Raw genomic sequence first — 25,449 nt, 5'->3', positions numbered from 1 at the left:
CAGATTGTATCCATACTTTGAGGATCTGCTGAATTGTTTTTAATGGCACTTTTTTTTTTTTTTTGATGAACTGCGGATGATGATGAATTCCTCTTTATTGTAGAAACTGTCCCTAAGCTGTTGTTGCTCATACTTACTGAGTTCCCTAGCTACTTCCTTACTATGTCAGTAAACTTTTTTGAAAAGGAAGCTGCTGTAGATTTAAAGAAACACCTTAATTGAAGCAAAGGCAAAAAAATTGGAATGAATGTTATGTGACTGTAAAGCCAACAATAAGTGAAAATCCAAAAACGCCTCCAATCCTAATGATCTCCCCCCCTCTCTCTCTCTGTGTGTGTGTGTGTGTGTGTCCTCACAGAAGGAAGGTCACGACAGGAGCTTTTTTCAATCAGTTTTTACAAGAAGTGTAGCTCATACAATGGTATAAATGTATTATTTGCGATACTTTATAAATATGAACCTCTAAAGATTTTGAGTTCGTGCACATTGTGAATCAAGAATCTAAATATTTGTATCACAATGATTTCTATAAAAGCAATTTTGTTTATGGGGATAATGTGACAAATCTTTTGTGACCCTATTAATGATCAATGGTGATTAAAGAGGAACCCTGGCTCTGGACATTTTCATGACAAGTGACAGCGCTGACATCTACTAACGAGAGAACATGTTTTATCATCATAAACACGGTGATAAGACGCATCGTTAAAGCGTCACTTCAGTAATGTTGACTCATGTTTTTTAATAGATGACTTAAAACACTAAACTCTAATTTCTGTGGTTATTTTAAGTTTACAGAATATAACATGTGGTAAGACGACGAGTTTTACTTCTCACTGTACGTGTTATGTGTATCTATTTATCATGTGTGCTACTTTGCTCTGTGGACTGTAAAATGTTTCATTGTGTTCATGAAATAAACCAGACTTTCACCGTCTGCATCTTTTACTGTTTTTCTGCTTTTGTTCACTCCAAGTTTGACAAAACCTACAGATATCCAGAGTTAACTCACTAACAATGTGGAGCAGTCTCAGTGTATTTAGCTGCTTTTTCCCTGAACACAACCAACCGAGAGAAACGCCTGTAGTCCTCACTTTGGTCATTTGAACGCTGAAGGAGATTTGTTCCATAGACACCTTATACTAGTGTTTCCTGCACTTAATCCATCACTACTATGTTCTATATAAATCCAGATTCCTTTTATAGTTTGCAGTGAAATTTGTTAAACCGTTGCTTAATGGGACAGAAGTACAAGTCGCTCTTTACTAACACATTTGTAGATGAGTTTAATGCTGAACAACACAGCTAGCAGTCTCACACACTCTTTAGGTTATTCAAGTTTGGTGTGTGTAATGGTTTAGTCTATCAAACCTTACCCTTTTCTCCTCAGTATCACAACAGTATGACTCCCAAAGTACGGCTCAGTAAACAACCTATGATTCGAAAGCCAGAACAGAAAGATACAGTTGGAAGATGAATGATTGCGTTTTTATGATGTGTGTGTGTGTGTGTGTGTGTGTGTGTGTGTGTGTGTGTGTGTGTGTGTGTGTGTGCCTTAGAAGTCAAATAATACATTAGCCATACTTAAAAAAACATCTGAATTTCATTTAGAACTGAGATTCTAAGTTGTAAGCAGAAATCTTATGCACAGCCAGAAACATGTTTCCCCACTTTCACAATGCTGAGGTGACAAATCCACAACCCCCAACAAATGGTTTGTTACACGCGGGTGTGAAGGGCAAGCTTTACTTACACAGACTCACACACAGTAGATTTTTAAAGTTTTTGGGTACAGGGGTTTAGCCACAGATGCAACATCCACTTTTGATAAAGATCACTCCACCTGTTTATTTCTTAAGAAATTAAGCATCTTTATTAAGCTCTTATTTATAAAAGTCTACACAATAATAGACACCGTGTGCTCTGAGACATTATAGTCTTCTACTTCTGCGTCCATCGGTTTGCATTTTAAACTCCCAACCTTTCAGTTTGTTATGAACGACTTATATTTCTAACATTTTGTGATATAAAAGTGAACCATGTTTTTTTTTTTTTTTAAATTTTCTGTTTGATGGAAGGACTTAAGACACGAGTTATTTAAACAATTCTAAATGACCGTGTGATGGCCATAGTACTTTATGTGGGCCAAATGTGTTAAGGATAATGTTTATCAATGTAAAATTGCAAAGAACCTTTGAATAGATTATAACATTTTGTAAACAGTTACCTCAGAAGCTGTACTGGTAGATCTATGTATGTAAGGTAAAACTATCCACAGTACTTCCACTTAAGTAGCTAAACACATAAAGTCACCCTTAACCAATAATCCACTGCTCCTTGAAAAAAAGTAGCACAAACAGACAACAGACTGAGCAATGATAAGTAGAGCTACCCGAGGCCGAGACTCAAGCAGAAGAAAATTAAAAGTTGTTGTTTTTGTGGCTCGAAAAATTAAAGAAAGTATGTTTAATAATTCAACAAGACCCGCACCTTCAACACATGTACATTCAAATTCTGGTACAGGCTCATCATTGCTGCTGTTCAATAGTTTTTATCCGTTTGAAAAAGTCATTTTACGGCTTTAATGTTTCCAGCTGATAAGGAGAATGAGTGCATTTCAAATGTGCGTCCAAAGGCTTTAAACATCTGCTTTGTCTGTAACGACAGTATCAAACTACAGAGCATTGTTTTTACTAAAATTCAACATTTTCAGATGAAAATTTGGCTGCTTTTTTTTTCTTTACTGTAACACGCACCTCAATGCCATTTTTAGGATATTCTTGGTGATCACATTTTTTCATATTTATGCTTTTGGCACTGAGGGTATCTAATACGCATGTTGTCACTGTGTTTTTGTACTACCAGCTGTGAGGGCTCTGCTTTTGCTTTGAGCAGTCTGTTTTTATTTTGTCTCGTGACTGTGTGGTTTTTTTTTTCAAACGAGATCCTCCTCAGTTTGATTTTGTTACCACAAACTTTGTGTGAAGTTCACAACAGAGGTAAAGAGATTTAAACACACCAGTTTAAGGAGGCAGGCAGGGGTTGAACCAGCTGCACAGGGCTGGTGAAGCAGAGAGTGTCCGGGGAGATGTGCAACAGAAGCAGAGGGAACATTTTACAAGATGATAAATGGCAGATTTAGGTGATTAAGGATTTGTTGACAAAATTAAAAGACACGTCCGTCAGAGTTCAACAACATTACAGTTTGATTCAATAAAAAGTTTTTAAACTACACAAGGTTCATTTTCTCCTCTGATAGTAATCATATTAAACATGTCAAGAAAGAAAGAGTATAAAGAAAAATAGTAAATGTGTGTCTAATTAAACTCTTCCTGTGAGCCTTACATCATCCTTTAATATGTTTGGTGTTACAAACTTGAAGAAGCACGGAAAAGATCATCAGACATTAATCTAATCAGTTTGCAGCCTTCATTCATATTGAAAAGTTGAAATCTTCCCTGCTAGACCCAAGTGCAGCGTTTAACACCGTCGGCCAGAACATTTTATTACAGCTATTATTAAATGGAGAGTCCTCTTCACACACTGAGGTTAATTATGAAGCTCCACAGGCTTCTGTGCAAAGACCAGTTCTGTTTACATTATACGTGCTTTAGAAGACATAGCATACCACAGGTCAGCTCAGCAACATTTCGACTTTGGCTTGTTTTTTCTGGTTAACGTTAATTACGTAATTTAGAATTAAAGTTTAGTGTTTTTAGCATTTAGGATGGCCGTGGCGAGTAACTCGAGTGCTGTAAACATTTCATCAAAAGTTATCTGAGTTGGAAGGGTGGCTGTTAATAAGCCATTCTTAAGGAAGGAGAACAGAGAAAAATAAGGCTGAGGTGTGCCAAATTACACAAGAAATTGACTGGAAAAAGAAATCAGCTGTAATATGTCTTATGGAGTAATGAATCCAAATTTGAAATATGCACGGAAGAGGTCCGAAGAGAGATACAACAGTGAATGTCTATAGCCGTCTTTAACACAGCGTGGATACTCTACCGTGCTTTGAGGCTGGATTTCAGCCAGTGTTGTTGGAGCTCTTATCCAAATTAATCAAATTATGAATGTAGAAAAGTTCCACCAGATTTTGATCGACCATGTAATACCACGTAGTGTCTGATTGGCTTCAACTTCATTTTTCAGTACGACAATGATCGCAAACATACTGCCAATGTAGTCAAAGTATGCCTGGATGAAACAACGCATCAGTCATGGATTGATCTCTCCAGGGTTCGAACCTCAAGAAAATCGAAGCAGTGTGGGAACATCTTGACAGAAAACAAAACAAAAGGCAGCCAGCATCCAAAGAAGAGTCTCGGATGTCTTTCAAGAAGCCTGCAGAACTAAGAAATTACAAGAAAGCTTACCTATTAGAGTTTAAGCTGTGTTGAAGAATGAAAGGCAGCTTTAACTGGACAAAAGGGGAAAAAAATCCCACATTGACAGCTAACTCAAGAGACAAAAAGCATTAGAACTCAAGTCATTACCTTACTTAAGGATAAATAAGTTAATTAATTACATTAATGCATAAGCAGAAAATAACCTACAGTAACTGCTTTGCGATATGGAAGTGCAAAAGACAACTGAAAGGGAGGATAGTTTCTATATATGTGGTTTCTATTAAGGGACAGAGGAACGATAAGAAATCAAGGACAAGGAGTGTGGTGTAGATAAGTGAGGAAATCCGATCATTACTACAAATTTAGTTGAAATTTAAATATTTTAACTATGGTGCCTCCTGTGAGGGCTGTCTGTTTTCCACATTCTGCAACGGTAAAATACGACTTAGAGGCGGATATTTGTTTTACCAAATGGACAATTGCTGTTGACAAAACTTGACTCTGAGAAAAAAAAACTCTTTCCCACAGAGGGGAATAAACTTATTCGAATATGAGCTTTTTTCCACTAAGACTTGTTTTATGGGGAGATGTACGAAATTATTTACCGGGTTACAAGCAATGATAATATCGGATGTTGACTCCTCAGCGTCATCATTTTCTATCTATTGAGAAATCCCATTGTAAAAGTAATGAAGAAAAAAACTATTCTGCCGTCTCACTCCTCCTTGACCCGCGGGGTGGGTGTGTGTGTGTGTGTGTGTGTGTGTGTGTGTGTGTGTGTGTGTGTGTGTGTGTGTGATCGGCGGCGTTGTTTGAACGGAATGGTGACATAATATTCACGGATTCTTCCTCGCGATTGGTAGAACTGTCACAGTAGGGGGCTGAGCAGATATCGACTCCCCTCCCGTTTCTTCTCTCATTTTATCCTAGTCTAGCGAAGCATCTGTTTTTCGCATCTTTCTCTTGACAATACCAATAGTTAGAGAGGGTTGTTTTTTTTGTTTTTTTTTGATTGCCTTCTTGCGAACGCCGTCTGTTTTCCACATTCTGCAACGGTAAAATATGACTTTGAGACGGGTATTTGTTTTACCAAACGGACAATTGCTGTTGACAAAACTCGCCTCATGGTTGACTCTTTCCCACAGAGGGGGGTGCTTTAATAAACTTATTCGAATATGAGCTTTTTTCCCCGCTAAGACTTGTTTTATGGGGAGATGTACGAAACCGGGTTACAAGCAATGATAATATCGGATGTTGACTCCTCAGCGTCATCATTTTCTATCTATTGAGAAAACTTATTGTTAAAGTATTGAAGAAAAAAACTCCTCCTTGGCCCGCGGGGTGTGTGTGTGTGTGTGTGTGTGTGTGTGTGTGTGTGAAACAAGATCGCCTGTCGCGGCGATTATGGTTTGTTTTTTCAGTCTCTTGTAAAAAGGACTCTCAAAAGGAAAAGTAGTATTCAATTTTTTACACATAGGCAGCCTGTAGGTTACAAGCGGATAGAAAGTTCTTCTTTTCATCACAAGCTATGGTGTATCTTAAAGGTTTTTTACAGCGTCTGTATTATAGGAAAATAAAATTACTATTGAAATCTCTACAGGAAGTCACTCTTTATTTCCATTACAAATGCCGGTGCAGCTTAAGAAAGTAAAATTACATCCGCTCTGTCTCTCTATACATCACAGAATCAGCTGCTGCATCACCGCTGTGCTTAGGGAACATGACGCATCAGGTCTGAAAATGACTAGACACTTCCGGAGTATTTCCGGTAGGGTTATAAGGTCCGGATCGAGATTGAATATGTCATATTCAAAACCTTCTTCTTTGGGAGAGCAGATCTCATCGGACACAGGAACGCTGCAGAAGGAAAGAATCCATCTTGTGTCTGTGCCTTAGAAATTGTGACGGACTCCTCTCTCTGCTTTTTTATTCCCCTCCAACAGATGGCGCGCTTCCGGAGGTTTCCCCCTCCCTCTAAAAACTTTTTTTCCCAACAACAGATGACGCGCTTCCGGAGGTTTCCCCCCTCCCTCTAAAAACTTTTTTTTTTCCCCAACAACAGATGACGCGCTTCCGGGGGTTCACCCCCCTTTCTCAGGATATAATTCGTCACGCGGGGGGTTTCCCACCCCCCCTTCTCCGGATACGATTCGTCACGCTCATTACACGCTTCCGGGGGGGAGGGGCGGGAGGTCAAAAGGTCGTGATTAGGGCCATCAATCACTTCGGATCAAATTTTGTCATAAGCTGTATGGGATTAACTCTCTGTTGAATCTTAATTGCCCCTCGAGGATAAATAAAGTCTTTCTGATTCTGACAAACAAACAAACAAACAAATGAGTGGCCTTAAATAATCTTATGCATAAACATAAACTTGCCTCACACTTCATGACAAGAAACATGCATTATATCATGATGTGTTTATCTGCCCTTACACTGGTTTTTAAGTCGAGTGTGTTCAAAGACACGAGTATAGCTGAAATGTGTTTCACTGGTTGAAAACAACATAAAAATGTAAGGTAGAGACGACTGATCCTTTGTTGTTACAGGTCAGAAACCACAAGAATGTGAGACGTGCGCTTTATCAGAGGCTACTTTCAGTGATGTAACAGCTTAGTTGTGATTTGTGCAACATCTCTAAAGTTAGAAATATCCTGTCTCAGAGTGACGCTGAAAAACTAGTTCATGCATTTATTACTTCCAGGCTGGACGACTGTGATTCATTATTATCAGGAAGTCCTAAAAACTCCCTGAAGAGGTTTCAGTGTAAAGAGTTTCAGTAAGTTTAAGAGTACTTTATGAGGATTTGTATCATAAGATGCTGTCAAATGTTTTTACAGTATTTTACTGTACAAAGTAAAAGGTTGTGGGAAAATGTATCGTCTCTTTTGTCACTGTTGTAAAGAATTTTGCAGCAGTGATGGGACCCAGGAAAAACTGACCAATAGCAACAGAAACTTCTTTCAAACTGCTTTTTTCCAATCCTTTGGTGGAACGAGCCGTAAAAAGAAAACTCAGCAGAAGGTCAGCATGTTCTTATTATGTTGGACAAAACAAAATGATTTCCCAGATATGTTTCCTTCTAAGCTGATTCTTTTTCGTCATTGGAATGTCATCAGACTGGAGAAGTGCAGTCGGATAATAACAAAGAGAGGGAAGGTAGTCAGAACTGAGGGGATCGAGCTACCAGAAGGCAACATTGCAGACATAGAGGACAGTTACAAGTACCTGCAGAGGGTCAGGCAAGTCCTGAGAAGTCAGCTGAACGTTGAGAACAAGATCCAGGCTACGCCCTGCCCGTGATCAGGTACCCTGCTGGGATAATAAGCTGGCCAAAGGAGGAGATAGAAGCCACTGACATCAAGACAAGGAAGCTCCTGACCATACATGAAGGGTTTCACCCCAATTTCAGCACCTGTACGCTAAGCGGAAGGAAGCCATAACCATAACATAAACTGTATATAAGCCTGCATAGTATACAGAAACATCTGTGCTGAATATGACCAGGAAGTCCCGAGGTCTAAATGATGTCCCCAAGGGTGGTGGAGAATGACCGAGCTAAGATCCTGTGGGACTTCCAGATACAGACGGACAAAATGGTGGTGGCTAACCAACATAGTGGTGGTAGACAAACAGAAGAAGACGGCCGTAGTGATCGATGTAGCGAATGACAGCAACATCAGGATAAAAACAAGTCTACTACAAAAATAAAATACAACACCTCGGCCAAGTATTACTCTGTGACTATCATGGCTGTTAATATCGCTTCATTTCATGTCTGAATTAAGACAAGAGCCATTGTTCACGTTTGCTGCTCATCTGTCTTCCTGTAGGGGGCAGTAATGCACTACGGTGCATTCTTCAGCCTCCACCCAAACCAGGAAAAAGAAGAAGAAAACGTCCGCTTCCGGGAGGCTTGTTTTGCAGAGCAGCGGGCTGAGTTTTGGACTCATGCAAGTTACCGAGAGTTTTCTCGTTGGCCTGACTGTGTGAGGTTACTGTTTCGCGTCTCTCTTAGCACTTAGCAGCGTTAGTTGCCTGCTACGCTGCTCCTTCCTTCCGCGGCTTTACGGAAAGATGGTTTTGTCAACATCACAACAAGTCGCTCTGGCTTTCACGGGCGTGCTCTTCATGTTTGTCGTGCTGCCGCGGTTGTACGGCTTTGGCAGCGGGACCGCGGCGAAGGACGCCAAACTGGACGCTCGTCACAGCAGAAAAGGTAGCAATATACAACTGGTTCTTGGGCACTCTGAGGTTCACTTTGCTCTAGTTATCGCGAGATTTGGCTTGATTTCCACATTTGCTTTGAGGTTCACGTTGTACTAGTTATCGTGAGGGGAAAAAGCGAGTATATTAAATTTTCCAGTGAAACTTAGTTATTACACATTCTCTGTGTGTTTCTACCTTATTTATGTTTAAGTGCGATCAGATCCACCCTCGGTCGGTTCAGCTTACACACATTATTCCTAATGAAATGACAGATTGGTGGAGATCTGTACACACATGTGAGTTTGTGTATTTATGTCTGTGACATCCTTCATCCGTGACGCCGTGGAGGCCATTAATGAATTATGTCCTTCCATCCCAAAATACACGTGCCTTTATTAGCCGCACACCTGCGTATTCATGCAGTTATTCATCATCATTGATGTGTTTCTACAGGACTGCAGAACTTTAGTTAACGTTCACTTGAAACATCAGAATGGGGCAAAAAGTGTGTCCTGAGAAATCCAGCTGGAAAATGGCTGAAGCCCTCATTTGTAGGAGGAGGACAAAAGAGTTACAGGGTTTGCAGTCCTGTAACTGCTAATGATGTCAGTGCATTGTGTGGACGTGTCATGCTGGAGGGTCAGGTGAAGAAGGCCTGTCACCTAGACCCAGAGCCCACCAGTCAGTGGGTAAAAATGTGCATTCCTCCACCAGCTGGTGAATGTTTGGTGGCAGTGAGAAAGTGACATTGGTTGCAAAGAAGCATGTGGAGCGGTCTCAGAAACCCAGTTAGGATTGCTTTGATCGCTGGCAGGTTGGTGAAGGGGGAACATGGCGACTGCAAAGTTGGCTAGCAGCGGTGAGACCATTTACCTTCAGAGTAAAAGTTACACCTTTTAAAATGTATTGGCCTCAGCTTTTACTTTGAAATCCAAGATTCCCCATTTCTGGTTTGTGCCGCTCTTTTTCTAATTTTACATCTGCTCGTTGGTCGTTAGCAAAAGTTTGCAGACAAGTTGGCATCTTCCATGTAAACTGTGGGCAACTGCAACAGTCTCCTAGCTACTAAAGCAAGGTCTTTGATGCAGGGCTGTCTTCGTAACTGATAACATTTGCTTACATACAAGTGATAGCGTGTAACATAAAGTGTCAACTCCCAGCTACCACACGGAGAGAGGCAGGGTACGGCCTGGACGGGTCGCCAGTCCGTCGCAGGGCTAACACACAGGCACATACAACCATTCCCACTCACATTCATTTAGAATTACCAGTTCACCCTCTATCAATTAAGGGTAATAAAGCCCGAACAACAAGACACCCTGGCAGGTCAAAGCCTCCAAAAAGGCAGCTACTTTACACACTAGAACTACCACAACAGCAGTAATGGCACATACATCGTCTTCTTGATGAAGCTCAGTTGTTCATTTTCATTGAATCCTTGTCATTACAGATTTTAAAGTTAAAATATGACAGAAGCCTAATAAACAAAGGGTATAACAAGTAACACAACAGCTAACAGATGCAAAACATGTCTTTGTTAAAGAAGACGACCATGATGAAGAGTTAAAAGTAGAGCTGGGCGATATAAGACTTTTTCATATCACGATATGTTTTTTTCATTTCAGGCGATAACGATGATACAAATATTTTTTGTGCTGGAGAGAACTTACAGCAGCTTTTGGAAATTGTCACACAAGAAATGATTAAACTGAAAACATGGTTTGATAGAAATAAGCTATCATTAAATTTGGAAAAAACTACATTTATGTTATTCGGAAATTGTAAAAAAGATGCAGGAGCAAAATTATTAGTAAACAATGTTGAAATAGAGCAAGTTTCGGATACAAAATTTCTGGGTGTGATAATAGATAACAAAATCTGCTGGAAACCTCACATAAAGCATATACAAGCCAAACTGTCAAGAAGCATCTCCGTACTAAGTAAAGTTAAATATTTTTTGCCTTCCAAATCACTCCGGGTACTTTATTGTTCACTTATATTGCCATATTTGGAATACTGTGTGGAAATTTGGGGAAACACATATAAAACTGCACTTCAACCAATATGTAAAATTAAAAAAAAAGCAATCAGGATGATTAATAAAGCAGGATTTAGAGACCATACTAACATCATGTTTTTGAAATTAAAAATACTGAAGTTTATGGATCTTATAAAATATAAAACTGCAAAAATTATGTACAAGGCCAGATACAATATGTTACCAGGAAATATACAGAGGATGTTCTATGACAGAGAAGGAGACTATGAATTGAGGGGGAAATTGAATCTAAGGATTCTTAAAGCACGGTCAAAGGTTAAAACCTTTTGTGTCACTATTTATGGGGTAAAACTGTGGAATAGTTTTACTATAGATCTACAGCAATGCTCAGGAATTAGTAAGTTCATGAAAATACTTCGAAAACTGATTTTGGAAGAATATGATACCGATAAAGATGATCACCCATTGTATGTATAAAAATATCAAATTATATCCAAATTATATCAGTCACGGTAGCCAAGTTTATATAGGTTCTCCTCGTGTATCGTGTGGAGTATGTGATGATGGGAATTAGGTGAATTATGTGGGATCAATAAGATGTTGAGCAGGGGTAGGAATTAATAAGTATGTTCATACTTCTTCCTACTCCTTTTCAGACCAAACATTGTTACATTGTCAGACGATTTTGTTTTATTTCATTATATATTTTTTGTTTATCTGAACACATACGTGTGTGTGTGTATATCTACATATATATTCGTATCTGTAAATGAAAATATATGTAGTGTGTATATATTGTTTTTTGTTTTATATGTCTGAAACAAATAAAGATACAATACAATACAATACAAAACGATATCTATCACGATATCAGCCAAATAACTATATTTGTAAGATTTAAATGTGCCGTTGCTCACAAGTAAAATGTGAAATAATCAGCAGCTTGTTTTGATTTAAATATTTATTTCCCATAATAAGTTCAACAGGGTAGATGTACTTAAGGAACATGAGACTTTTTCAGATAAATAAAGGCAAATATTGCAAACTACACAAAAGGCAGCCGCTAAAGCGTTTAAGTTTCAAAATAGAACAAACGAAACAGACTAAATTGTCAATTCCACTTAGAAACAAAATATTAATTCTAAAAATAAATCTTAGTTTGTTTTACAGAAGAACAGACAAAACTGACTAACTTTTGTCAATATCAAATAAACTGAGAACTAAAAGGAAATTCTCAATCTCTCCTTGTTGTATAGCTGAGCTTTTCAAACAGTTTTAACAGTTACTTTAGTCTGACAAAAGCCGAATGACGAATCAGGTTGGGGACCGCTGGTCTAACCGATGCATGAAACGATACATTTTTAGACATAAGTTGTAACGGCGCCGTTTTCTTTGTGAGTATTTATTACACGGCGTGCTGCGGGGAGAAGCCTGTTCTAACGTTTGAGTCTAAGGTTTATTTTTTAGCACTTGGCGGCTCTTTTTTACTTCTCATCCGTAAATAATCTGCTCTTTCATGTGATTCCATTTATTTTGAAAAGTCTCAACAGGATCTTGAGCTTTATTGTGAAAGGTTTATGTGGAACATAAACAAGCGGACACACGATGGTTTTACCGTCGTTGTTGCTAACGACAACTCATAAAAACAGGCGCTTGTCCATCTGTAGTGTGGTTATATTAAATATAAGAGAAAGAGAGAACTTTAAGAAATGAATATAACCACTACAGTGACATCAAAACCATGAAAAAATATAGCTGTAAACTAGAGCTGGGCGATATAACGATATGTATCGCGATATAACTTTTTCTCGATAGAAAAATTAAACTATCGCGATAGACCTCACCGCTCTTGTCCTCTTAAAAAAAAAAAAAAAAAAAGAACAGCCAATCCAAATTACGTAGCGCAGAGCCGAACCAATCACAGCCGCAGCGTCACGTGACTTGTTACGTACAGCACAAGTGCCAAGCCGCACATGTGTATTTGTTTGGGAAGCAGCCAGCGCGTAATGGAGGAAATGAGTGCGCCGACTAGAAAAATCAACCGAGCGTGACCGAAGGTTACAGAGGAGAAAACAGATGATGGTTCCAATGCCAGAGAGATTGTCGAACGGAAGAGCCACAGAAGCTCCGTAGTGTGGAGGTATTTCGGCTATTTCAAGTAGGGCTGCTCGATTATGTCAAAAATGATAATCACGATTATTTTCACTGAAATTGAGATCTCGATTATTTGACGATATTTATTTAACCCTTTAAGACCTACTATAGAACCAAGTCCGCCAGAGCTTATATTATATTTTTACATGTTGTAGTGCCGTTTGTGGGAGCATTTCAATTTGCTATGCAACTGTTATAGCCCATATTTTAATAATATGTATGCATTAAGTCCATAGTAATTACATTAATTGCAAAAAAGTGCAATAAACTACAAAAAAATTGAAAATCGTTTTTGTTTTTTTTACATATATTTCTACTTGGAGAAATTTAAGAGGTTTATCCCTCAAAACTTTAAATACAAAAAAGTTGCAAAAAATAGTTTACAACAACAGGAAATTTATTTTGAGTGTCTTCATAGTTTTATTTTGGAGATACACCAATTTTTATATACTGCAGGAAAAACGAAAAAACAATCCTATGATGCAAATTTTCAAAGAAAACAGCAGGTGCATCAAAATAAAATATTTCCAGCAGTGCAATATGAGTCCTAAGCATCCCAGAAACTATTCAGAAAAGTCAAACATGACCAGTGTAGGCTTTTAAGGCCTACAAGTACAAAAAACTACATTTCCGCGAAAATGACGTCACTTCCGGTTTCGGGCAGGAAATGGCGGACATGCGACAGTTCGCGCTGACGTCTGTTTCACTGTGGGAAGTGTTAAGAACAGCTGATCAGATCGGCAAAGCGTGTTTCTGGAATATTATGTTTTTGTTCCTGCAAGAGCTTTTTATGCAGTTTTTGCAAAGCTATATGTGGAAGGAAACCGTGACCGAGGACAAGCTGATGGCATCAGATGTAAGTACAACTCCTCCGGTTTCATATGCAAAAAAAATCATTGCGCTAGCTTACACGGTTCTGGTTCTACAGGGATTTAAAAATAGTTACACAAAACAGAGCGTGCTGCTCTGACCGGCTTTAAAGGGTTAACAATGACTTTAAAAAATAATATAAAATAGTGTGCAACACCACTGAAGTTTTTTTTACCTCTCTTTTCAACCAACAGCAGTCACTCTCCTCTCCAAATAACTCCTGCTTAGCTTTCTGAGCTTCCCTCGGGTCCTCTTAATCAGCGGTCTCCACCCTTTTTTGCGCCACGGACGGTTTATGCCCGACAATATTTTCACGACCGGCCTTTAAGGTGTCGCGGATAAATGAGGGAGGGGCTAATAATCGGCTCAGTCATTTTTAATGATCGTTGAAAGCCCAGATCGTAATCGTGATTAAAATTCGATTAATTGAGCAGCCCTAATTTCAAGTCTGACAAAAAACAGAGTAGCGTTCACTGTAAATTGTGCCGAAAGCAAGTCTGGAAATACAATAAACTGGTGCATGCGCTACGTCCACACGTCCACGGGTATTTTTGAAAACGCAGATTTTTCTATGCGTTTACACGTAAACGGCGTCTTTGGTCACTGAAAACGAAGATTTTTGAAAACTCAGTTTTTGCATTTACGCGTGGACTAGAAAAATGGAGAAAACGCAGCGTCAAAGGTGTGCGCATTTTTTGACGCCACACTGTGCGCAACGTTATTGTTTCGGTGAAATGAATTTCTACAATACTGTTAATTCTACTCTCTGCAGTTTTTAAATGCTTACATATACACACAGTTACTGTCCCTCCACACATACGACTCGGTTCTGCTTCTATGCCCCAGCTTTGTTTACTTTTTCCCACCGAGGCTTCTAGACTTCTGATTGGCCAACATTTCTGCACGGTTAGGAATCTAGCGCCACCTGCTGCTTTGGCATGTTCATAGCAGCGTTTTCCTTCATTTCTGCCTTTAAGTGTGGACGGGATTATTTTTTTAAAACGAAAACGGAAAATCTCCGTTTTCAAAAATACCCGTGTACGTGTGGACGTAGCCTCAGTCTCTGACTGGAAGCGCTAATTCGTCATTCGGCTTTTGTCAGACTAAAGTAACTGTTAAAACTGTTTGAAAAGCTCAGCTATACAACAAGGAGAGATTGAGAATTTCCTTTTAGTTCTCAGTTTATTTGATATTGACAAAAGTTAGTCAGTTTTGTCTGTTCTTCTGTAAAACAAACTAAGATTTATTTTTAGAATTAATATTTTGTTTCTAAGTGGAATTGACAGTTTAGTCTGTTTCGTTTGTTCTATTTTGAAACTTAAACGCTTTAGCGGCTGCCTTTTGTGTAGTTTGCAATATTTGCCTTTATTTATCTGAAAAAGTCTCGTGTTCCTTAAGTACATCTACCCTGTTGAACTTATTATGGGAAATAAATATTTAAATCAAAACAAGCTGCTGATTATTTCACATTTTACTTGTGAGCAACGGCACATTTAAATCTTACAAATATAGTTATTTGGCTGATATCGTGATAGATATCGTTATCGCCTGAAATGAAAAAAACATATCGTGATATGAAAAAATCTTATATCGCCCAGCTCTACTGCAAACAGTTTATTTTACGACACCACGAAACAAACGATAGCGTAAAATGAAACAATAGATGTTTTTATATCATCATCCGATATATATCGTTATATCGAGCAGCTCTAGTGTGTGGGATTAAAGATAAAAACCAGAGCACTGCCTACATTTTAATACTGACTTCACAGCTAGCTACAAAAATGTAAGAAACACGTTTGAAATAATGATTGTAAAAGTAGAGTTCATCATCTCAGCCACGTCTGACCAGAACCTGCAGTCTCTCATCCAGCGCTCCGCCTCAGTCTGCAGCTTCACCTGCTCACAGCCCTCAAACCTTTGGCTGCTCTGCCCACTCTTTATTTGCCTGGATGGTGAGTTCTCCACACTCCTGTGCTCAGGGTCAGCAGGCAGGTTTGTGGCTGCTCTGCACAGCCACAAACCTGCCTGCTTCTCCACTGTGCTCAAACCCCCAGCCTTCATCTGTCTGTGGTGGTTAGCACTGTTGCCTCACAGCATGAAGGTCCTGAGATCAACTCCACCATCAGGCTGTCTGTGTGGACTGGGTGTGTGTGGTGTCGTAGGGTTCATTGGTTAACCCTTTAACCCTTGTGGACGAGTGGACATGTCCCAGTGGATGCTGGACTACCTCACAGAACGTCCACAGTATGTGAGGACACAGGGCTGTGTCTCTGACAGGCTGGTCTGCAGTACGGGGGCCCCACATTGTGCTGGCACCGTTCCTCTTCACCCTCTACACCGCAGACGTCTCCATCAACTCCCCACGCTGCCACCTACAGAAGTTCTCTGACGACTCTGCCATAGTCGCCTCATCACAGGTGAGGACGACTCAGAGTACAGACAGTGGACTCTGGACTTTGTGGACTGGTGTCAGCAGAACCACCTGCTGATCAACGCCGGGAAAACCAAGGAGTTGGTGGTGGACTTCCGGAGACGCAGACCCACCACACTGACACCAGTGAACATCCAGGGAGTGGACATTGAGATAGTGGACTCTTATAGGTACCTGGGTGTCCACCTGAATAATAAACTGGAGCCACAACACTGATGCTCTGTACAGGAAGGGTCAGAGCAGACGCTACCTGCTGAGGTCATTTGGAGTCCAGGGAGCGCTTTTAAAGACCTTCTATGACTCTGTGGTGGCATCTGTCATTTTTTAGTGTTGTATGTTGGAGCAGCGGTTTATCTGCAGCTGAGAGGAAGAGGCTGGATAAACTCATGAGGAAGGCCAGCTCTGTTCTGTAATGCACCCTGGACCCAGTGCAGGTGGTGGAGACAGAAGGACTCTGGCCAAAATAACATCTCTGATGGACAGAGTCTCCCCCTCCCATGCATGCAGATGTTGCTGCAGAGAGAGTGACAGACTGCTGCATCCTCGATGCACGAAGGAGCGTTTCTGCAGGTCCTTCCTCCCTGCAGCTGTCAGACTGCACAATCAGAACTGCTCCTAACAAACATAGATGTTTACATCTGTAACTGCACTATTTTATTTTATTAACCGATTCGCACTACAACCTGCTTTGCCTCTTATCTGTAGTTAATTTTATTTAATTTAATAACTGTACAGTACTCACTGTTTATAGTAACCATTGTCCTTGATGTAAATATGTAAAAATTGTGTATGTTTCTGTTCTGTGTCCTGTGTACTGTTTGTTTGTATTTGTCTTTATTGCTGCTGTTACATCCAAATTTCCCCTTGTGGGACAATTAAAGGATTATTCTATTCTATTCTATTCTATTCAAGTCCACCAGAGCTTTGCATTTTTACATTTTTACATGCTGTAGTGCCATTTTGGACTTTTCAAGTTGCTATACATCAATACAAGCAGTATATCCCAAATTGTAATGATGTGTAATTAGTCTACAGGAAATTGCAAAAACAATAAACTCCAAAAATAGTTTTTGTTTGTTTACACATATTTCTAGTTAGAGAAATTACAGAGTTTGATCTCCCAGATCTGTAAATACAAAACAAGCTGCATAAAATAGTTTCAAAGCATAGAAAATTTATTCTGAGCATCTTCATAGTTTCATTTTTGAGATGCACTCATTTTGATAAACTGCAAGAAAAATGAAAATAAACATTATTGTGCACAATTTGCAACAAAACAGCATCAAAACTGTTTCCAACAGTGCAGTGTAAGTTCTCAGCCTCCCAGAAACTGTCAAAAACAGCAGTAAACCTTTGAAAGGCCCTGCAGGGCAAAGCTTCCCGTGTAAAATGACGTCCTCCCGGGTTTCATACAGCTTTGTGCAAACGGAGCAACCTGCTCTGAAAAGCCTTCCACGTGCTAGAGGAAGAGGTGACGGATGTGGTGATGTAGCAGCACATTAGATGTGGCTTAAACGATGATGATGATGATTATATGTGTTGCCCCCATTAAGTGGCATTAGGACTGAGGTCAGTTCAAATCCGTGGCCAAATGGAGCGTCAAGATTCCCAGCACCGGTGTCTAGTTGCAGAGTACTGCCGCACACAGTGTTTGACACTGATCGTCTACACATCGTCGTCTACGTGTTCCTTATGTGTATGTTTGTGCACTTGTTGTGTACTGTGTAGAGAAAACATATGAGAGGGTGCCAAGAAAGGACCTGTGGAAGCAGAGTGTGAGGATGCTGCACGACGTGTGACGGGTCGGCTGGTGATGACATTAGGGCTGCTCAATTAATCGAATTTTAATCACGATTACAATCTGGGCTTTCAACGATCATTAAAAATGACTGAGCCGATTATTAGCCCCTCCCTCGTTTATCCGCGACACCTTAAAGGCCGGTCGTGAAAATATTGTCGGGCATAAACCGGTCGTGGCGCAAAAAAGGTTGGAGACCGCTGATTAAGAGGACCCGAGGGAAGCTTGGAAAGCTAAGCAGGAGTTATTTGGAGAGGAGAGTGACTGCCGTTGGTTGAAAAGAGAGGTAAAAAAAACTTCAGTGGTGTTGCACACTATGTTATATTATTTTTTAAAGTCATTGTTAACCCTTTAAAGCCGGTCAGAGCAGCACGCTCTGTTTTGTGTAACTATTTTTAAATCCCTGTAGAACCTGAACCGTGTAAGCTAGCGCAATAATTTGTTTTGCATATGAAACCGGAGGAGTTGTACTTACATCTGATGCCATCAGCTTGTCCTCGGTCACGGTTTCCTTCCACATATAGCTTTGCAAAAACTGCATAAAAAGCTCTTGCAGGAACAAAAACATAATATTCCAGAAACACGCTTTGCCGATCTGATCAGCTGTTCGTAACACTTCCCACAGTGAAACAGACGTCAGCGCGAACTGTCGCATGTCCGCCATTTCCTGCCCGAAACCGGAAGTGACGTCATTTTCGCGGAAATTGTAGTTTTTGTACTTGTAGGCCTTAAAAGCCTATACTGGTCATGTTTGACTTTTCTGAATAGTTTCTGTGATGCTTAGGACTCATATTGCACTGCTGTAAATAGTTTATTTTGATGCACCTGCTGTTTTCTTTGCAAATTTGCATCATAGGATTGTTTTTTTTCGTTTTTCCTGCAGTGTATATAAAAATTGCTGTATCTCCAAAATAAAACTATGAAGACACTCAAAATAAATTTCCTGTTGTTGTAAACTATTTTTTGCAACTTTTTTGTATTTAAAGTTTTGAGGGATAAACCTCTTAAATTTCTCCAAGTAGAAATATATGTAAAAAAAACAAAAACGATTTTCTAATTTTTTGTAGTTTATTGCACTTTTTTGCAATTAATGTAATTACTATGCACTTAATGCATACATATTATTAAAATATGGGCTATAACAGTTGCATAGCAAATTGAAATGCTCCCACAAATGGCACTACAACATGTAAAAAAATAATATAAGCTCTGGTGGACTTGGTTCTATAGTAGGTCGTAAGGGTTAAATAAATATCGTCAAATAATCGCGATCTCAATTTCAGTGAAAATAATCGTGATTATCATTTTTGCCATAATCGAGCAGCCCTAGATGACATCATGACTCGGAGACCTTTTCTGTTTGCAGGAGGTCTTTAGCAAATATGATTATTGAAGCTTGAATCTTACACACACACACGCACACACAGTCTCATTGGACTCCTTCACACAGTAATCACACTTCTTATGGTGATCATGGGTGCCTGTTCCAATCCAGTCCATAAAATGTGATGCTGACATTTGTCTGTCATCGTCACCTGTCAGGAAACAGCCTGAAAGTAGCTGTTTCGAGATGAACTATCACTAAGTAAACTATGAAAGGCTGTAAAAGCAGGGTGGTGCATGAACGGCCTTTAACAGCAGATGATTGCACTATAAAACTCCTACTGTCATACAGCACTACGTAAACATGTGACTTAAACCCCTACCGTGGCTTGTTGGTAACACCCCTGACCCTCACCTCACTATCTGCTTTAAGACAAACGATTTGGAACGGTGCTCATGTGCCATGAATACGGTTTCTTAGCGTGTCTCTGACGTCCGTCACGATGTTGTGTCAGCAGGCCCAGCGCGAGGTCAGCCCATCAATATGAACGGCGCCGGCCAGTCCCCGGAGAACTTACAGCAGATGAAGAAACGGGTGGAGCAAGAGCTGAAGAGTGACAAATACAAATCGAGCAGCAATAAGGGCTACGTGTTCACGCTGATGCCGCTCTACGCCATTGGAGTGGGAGTGTTTGCAGCATACAAGTTTTTGAAGGTAACTACGTACACTGCAGCACCTCAGGTCTCGGATAGCATCTACAGTTTGAACCGTCATGTTTGTTTTTGTTCCAGATCAGGTCTACAGACGACAAGGCCCAAAAGGACAAGTTTGCAAAAGGGGCCAAAAAATCCATGGAGGCAGGTGTGTGTCAGGATTTGTGTTTGCACGTTTTATTTGGTTTCAGTCGTGGTTTCCCCATCGTGTGTGTTTGCTTTCATGCAGAGAACCAGTTGAACGAGCTGGAACAAAGGCTTGCACAGACAGAGAGGATGCTCAATTCCATCCTCACCCAGCTGGACCCGCTGACCAACTGGTGAGTGACCTTCCCAGTCAGGTTTCTCCAGGTGTTCCCCACACAGCTCTCAAACATGACTCTAACCCGCCTGCAGGACGGCGTGGAGCTGATCACCTGACTTTAGTTTCATGTAATAAAACGGCCGTTATGACAAACACAGACCCTGTGAGAATCGTCTCTTCTCTTTTGTTCCTCCAGCGTGAAGTCGGTGGCCCAGGAACAGAAGAATGAGATCATGTCTCAGCTGCAGACCATTCGGTACCTGATGAAGAAGAGAGGAATGGACTGTCCACCCCTCCATGCCACCAGTGGGTTGTTTGTTTTTAACCGTGCAGCATAATTCAGTCACTTTGTGGTGATCAGAGTGAATTTGTCAGGTGTTGCAGACCTGACTCTAGACTGTGTGGTTGCTGTTTTCAGATTGTGTGCAAAATAGAAACACATCCCAGTTTCTATTGTTCTTACTGACGAATGAGGAGAACGCTCTCAGTGTTTGATTTACACTGTTACTGCACATCGTCGATGTTTGAAGGAGCGTGATATGTTTGATAGTTGAGAACAATGGTCCTCATTAACAAAGCCTGTTTTGTTCTTGCTGTCGTGTCATGTTAGTGAATTCGACCAGCCTGTGGAATCTGCATATTGTCTGCACGTGGCACGCCCACATGTCTCTGTATAAGCAGAGCTGACCCACCAGAGGAGAAAGAGTGAGTGGGGAAAGTGACCCAGACAGGCTTTGTAAAAGGGTCCACGCTGCAGCGAGGACATCTTTTAAAAGAGAGGCTGTGGCTGAAATACAGGATCACTCAAAGCTGATGTTACTGTAGTGATGGTGACATTTGTTTGTACGCATGGTGAGAGGCACTTCTAAGTTTGTTCACAAACTCAATAAATTCAGGTGCAAAAGTCTGAATAAATCACTGATTGCTTAAAGAAATGTTTCTACATCAGCGCCTGCACAGATCAGTCCATGAGAGGAAATCTTGATGCAGTGCACCGTAGTGTATCGTGTAGTGTACACTGTAGTGTACACTGATACACTACACTGATACACTGATACACTACACTGATACACTACACTGTGTAGTGTATCAGTGTCTAACTCTAGGTCTCCTGTGAAAGGAGAGGCGTGTGTGGCTGATGCGAGGCAGGTCAGGACCGGGATGCCGACTCGTTTCTCTCTGTTTTGCATTTATGGTCAGCGTTGGGTTTGCAGTAACTCAGCATTCAGCACTGTTCGATATCCATCCTGCGTGTGGCGTGAAGACTGTGGGCTGTGTTTTAAAATCAGGTGGTTGAAGCTGACAACCACAGTCACACCTGACAGCAGAGCAGAGTGGGCTGCAGGGTTGGTTGGTGTCGCTCTCTCCTCAGGTTTCTCTTCCTAAAACTGAAGGTGTGACCCAAATATTCCACCACTCCACCCGTGAGAATCAAAAAGCACGTCTGATTCAGTTTGGCCTGTGTGCCTTTTCTTGCACCATTTTTAGCCACATCCTGGAGATCTCGCTGTAAGCCCTTATAGTGTGCACTCTGCTGTTTGACCACAAACCTCACGCTTTACATGCATCATCTCTGTGGATGGCAGCTGGGTGTCCAATTTCAGCCAAGCAGTTTCCAGTTGAAGGCTCCACAGCCTCACGTGTTGGTGGAGCGTACTCTCCCTTTTTAATTGACATTTGTTCCTCTGGATCCTGTCCATTGCTTCTACTTCCACAAAATCAAAACTGAGTTTATGTGATCTTCAAACCCACTTTGGTACATCAGTCTGCGATCATCTTTCAACAGCGATGAATAGTTATGCTGTGCCAGAGGCAGGCGTGTCTCAGCTACAGAGTGGGGCCAGTCTCTCATTCACACATTTAGAAACAAACAAAGGTAACTCGTTTACTTCGTTAACGAACAGCAATCTGCCACGAGCAACCTGGGGAGCAAATGAGGGAGCGAGTAGAGTAAAAATGCACCTTTACTCTGAAATCAGTGTGTTTACACAAGTGTAGATACATGAAAGGAGGCTGAATAAAAGTCATTAATGTTATTCATATAGCACCTTCATAGATCACAAAGTGCTTCAGAGATGACACAGTATAAAACAAAAACAGACAAAAGTTAACGAAATGCAATTTTAAAAAGATGTTTTTAGTTGTTTTAAAACAAAGCAACTAAAAACCTGTGGCTGAGCTTTGGTAGAGACTCTGCTCACCACAGGATTCGTTATTAAAAACCATTTCTGCAGATAATCAGCTGACACGTGTGATGTGTCGAAGCAGAAATACTACGCTCAGTGTTGGCGTCAGAGCTGACGGAGAGGAGCAGCCGCACTAACCTGTCATTCCCTGCATCATCGCAGCATGGACATTTAGACTGTCGGAGCAACAAAACGCCATCACAGCAGATACTCTTTAAGGAATCTGATCTCGTCTCCTTTTCTTTCTTAGCCTGAAACTGAATTCTGTGCCGCGACACTGTAACATTATTATTACTACAAATTAAAGAGTGAAACGGAGTGACAGCACTCGATTCACTTCTGGCTTATAAAATTGTTTGTCTTTGTCTTGTCAAATGCAAAGAGGACAGCTTGGTTTGAGAATGTTGTGCATATGAATTTAACCAGCAGCCACACAATCGAACGCACTAATACAGCCCTGCTATAGCTGCATTTTGACTGACACCACCTTTCACAGGAAGTTGCTCTGTGTGCACACTGCTGAGAAAAGGCACGGAGAGATGTAACACTGAAATCCACCGCTCGCTGTAAAAACAAGATATCTGCAGATTTTGGTCCTCCTGTCATCAAGTTCACTTCAGTTCTGCTGTGTTTCAATAATGTTAGTAATGAAAACATGTGGCTCTAAGCACGCGGAGTAGAGAGGGCAGAGATTTGAAACTCTAGGCGCTCCTCCTATCACACACATTAGGTGCAAAATAAGAAATACTGTTCAGTAAATTTGCTACAACTTTGCTGTAAATGTTTGGCAAACTTGAGTAAGTCGAGGTGTTGAACTGGTCACAAAAATATCTTTGAGTGGAACATGCAATGTCATGTGTAGTCCTGACTCATAAAGCTTATTGCTGGCTCTCCGGTACGTGCACAAGAAGAAATGTTGTTCTTTAATCAGCTTCTTTGTTCCAGGTGGCGAGCGTAATCTGGACGACCTGATTGAGTCCCTTGGGGCAAGTGATACTTCAGACAAGCAGCCGTCCAGCGAGAAAGCAGAGCCTACTGCAAGAGTTTCTGAAGAGCATTCAGACATTAAGCATGAAGCAGAAGGTGAAGAGACGAAGGAAGTGAGACCAGAGGAATATGATGGAGACGAAACAGTGGAAGAATGTGACAGAGAGGAAGAAGAGGAGGAAGGAGGGTGGGAACACTCGGAGCTCATACCCTCTTTACAAGCCTCACGTGAGACGGAGGAGATTGGGGCGGAGCAGCTCGTGTCCGGCCTCAGGCGACGCAACAGGCCTGAATGAACCTGGACTGTGACATTATTACAAATATTTATTCTTTAAAAATGCTTCAGATGTTTCCCAAAAGCCTGTCTGCATATTCATCAAGACGTATGATAGAGTCTTTAGGAAAAGAAAGCCTGGTAACATGTTCCCAAAGATGGAGATGGCACTTTGGTCTGATCTTGTTTTCTCCTCAGCTCCACCATGAATTTAAAGAATCTTAGCAACAAAGACACTCAAGATTCAGCTTGTAGTCAGTTCGGCCTATAAAGTCAATGGTGCCAGTTTGCAGTTACACAAGGTAAAAGGTTCAACGAGGCTCAAAGATTCCCATTAAGGAGTTTCCATGTTCCTAAAATGTTTTTTTAAATTCATCCTGTTGCATCCTAACAGAGTCTGTCAGTGATGCTACGCAGTCTAACTTTGTCTGCGTCCTGTCGCCTGTACAGACTCAGCCACCGCACATTTGGCTTCTCTTCTTTGTGCTGTAGCGAAAATTAGAGACAACAGGTTGTTTAAGCTTTTTATACACTGATCGGATCTACTCCTGACATTCATTTTAATTTTGCTCTTACTTGAATATTTAAATGCAAACACGTTGTGTTTACCTACCAGTGGGGCAGCTTGTGCCGGCTGTTTGCTCAGCCTGCAGAGACAAAGCACCGTGTCTGCTTGTGCGCTTGTTGTTCTCACCATGAAGCAGGACGACCGGACTCTAGTGCAGGGCTGTGCTGCCACCCTCAGATTGCTTTCGGCCTAGTTGTGATTTGACAGCTGGGTTTAGCTGCGCTCGTGCGGAGTCTGATAGTTTCAGGATTTCTTCCCCATAAAGAACATGTTGATCTAAATCCCCTCTGTGCTAATGGAAATGACCAAGTGCTGCTGCTGGATCCTTTTGGAACTAAAAATATGTCCAACGTGTGGAAAGTTGTTTATACATGAAAACATTGCATGTGTGACTTCCTTGTGTGTACGCGGTGAATGCACGCCACAATGACCCTCACCTGGTATGATAGAAACATTTGACCTTATGTTTCATTTCTGTCAGCACGAGTCATCACTTTACCTCTTCTTGCTGTTATTTATTTAAATATTTATCTGATGACATTTTAACAGTCAGAGCTTACTGTGACGAGGCTCCTGTGCACCTCAGACTGCTTTTGGGTTCTCAGTAGTTTGAAGGCAGCTTCTCTTCTGTCTTTTTGCTGATATGAGCTAATGGCAAGTAGTACTTCCACAAATGAAGCTATGGTTATATTAAGCATGTGTGTGTGGTTTGCATCTAAATTTGCTCCATGTGGGACTAATGCCGATGTAGTAAAATGAATCGAATGACTTTAAAATAATAGAGGCTGCCCTGAGCGATGGTCTTTACTGTCTGTTGTCAGACCAAAGCACGACTTTGCCTTATATGTGAAGAAATAAAAAAACAAGACGTCACAGTTCTGACACCAACTACTCATCAACACGTTTTGGAAAGCACTAATGTCTGCCTTAACCTACTTACATGTTTCATATTGTTATGTTCCTATTATGCATATTAACATTTGTGTAATGAAGGTTGTGTGTTTTGTGTGTCTGCTGAGTCGTTAAACTTGGCTCGGCTTAGAATGAAATAAAAATAATTCAATGTCATTCTTTGGTTCTGCTTGTTTTCGGAGTTTCAGTGAATATGAAACGATGCTGGATCATTCGATATTTTCGCCTTCATGTCACTTATAAAGAAGTTTTCATCAATGGTGCGACACACACATATAAAACTGCCAAGACTCACAGCCTTGGCCAGCTGCTTGAAGAGATACGCCAGAGAGAGAGAAGGCAGGAGAATAAACCAGCTGTTCTCTACAGAA

The 25,449-nt window shown here is 40.8% G+C and overlaps 1 protein-coding gene across 2 annotated transcripts; it reads left to right on the top strand.

Annotated features, from left to right (window-relative positions):
• The first annotated feature begins 8,244 nt into the window (after window positions 1-8,244).
• On the top strand, window positions 8,245-25,234 carry LOC146554823 (uncharacterized). 2 transcript variants are annotated; one of them, XM_085251957.1, is made up of 6 exons: window positions 8,245-8,565; window positions 19,652-19,848; window positions 19,926-19,995; window positions 20,077-20,167; window positions 20,348-20,457; window positions 23,283-25,234. In XM_085251957.1, exons 1-6 carry the CDS (start codon window positions 8,424-8,426, stop codon window positions 23,618-23,620), a joined length of 948 nt encoding a protein of 315 aa, XP_085108083.1. In that variant the 5' UTR covers window positions 8,245-8,423; the 3' UTR covers window positions 23,621-25,234. The 2 variants fall into 2 exon arrangements, with proteins under 2 accessions (XP_085108083.1, XP_085108082.1); XM_085251956.1 differs by having other exon boundaries at window positions 19,649-19,848.
• Window positions 25,235-25,449: the final 215 nt, after the last annotated feature.

Source organism: Mchenga conophoros, linkage group LG17 (assembly GCF_057382185.1).
Source record: "Mchenga conophoros isolate Kocher_MC1m ecotype Shallow Benthic linkage group LG17, M_conophoros_male_GT1.1, whole genome shotgun sequence".
Classification (NCBI taxonomy): Eukaryota; Metazoa; Chordata; class Actinopteri; order Cichliformes; family Cichlidae; genus Mchenga; species Mchenga conophoros.
The sequence above is the reverse complement of the archived record's forward strand: the minus strand, read 5'-3'. Positions and strand labels throughout refer to the sequence as shown.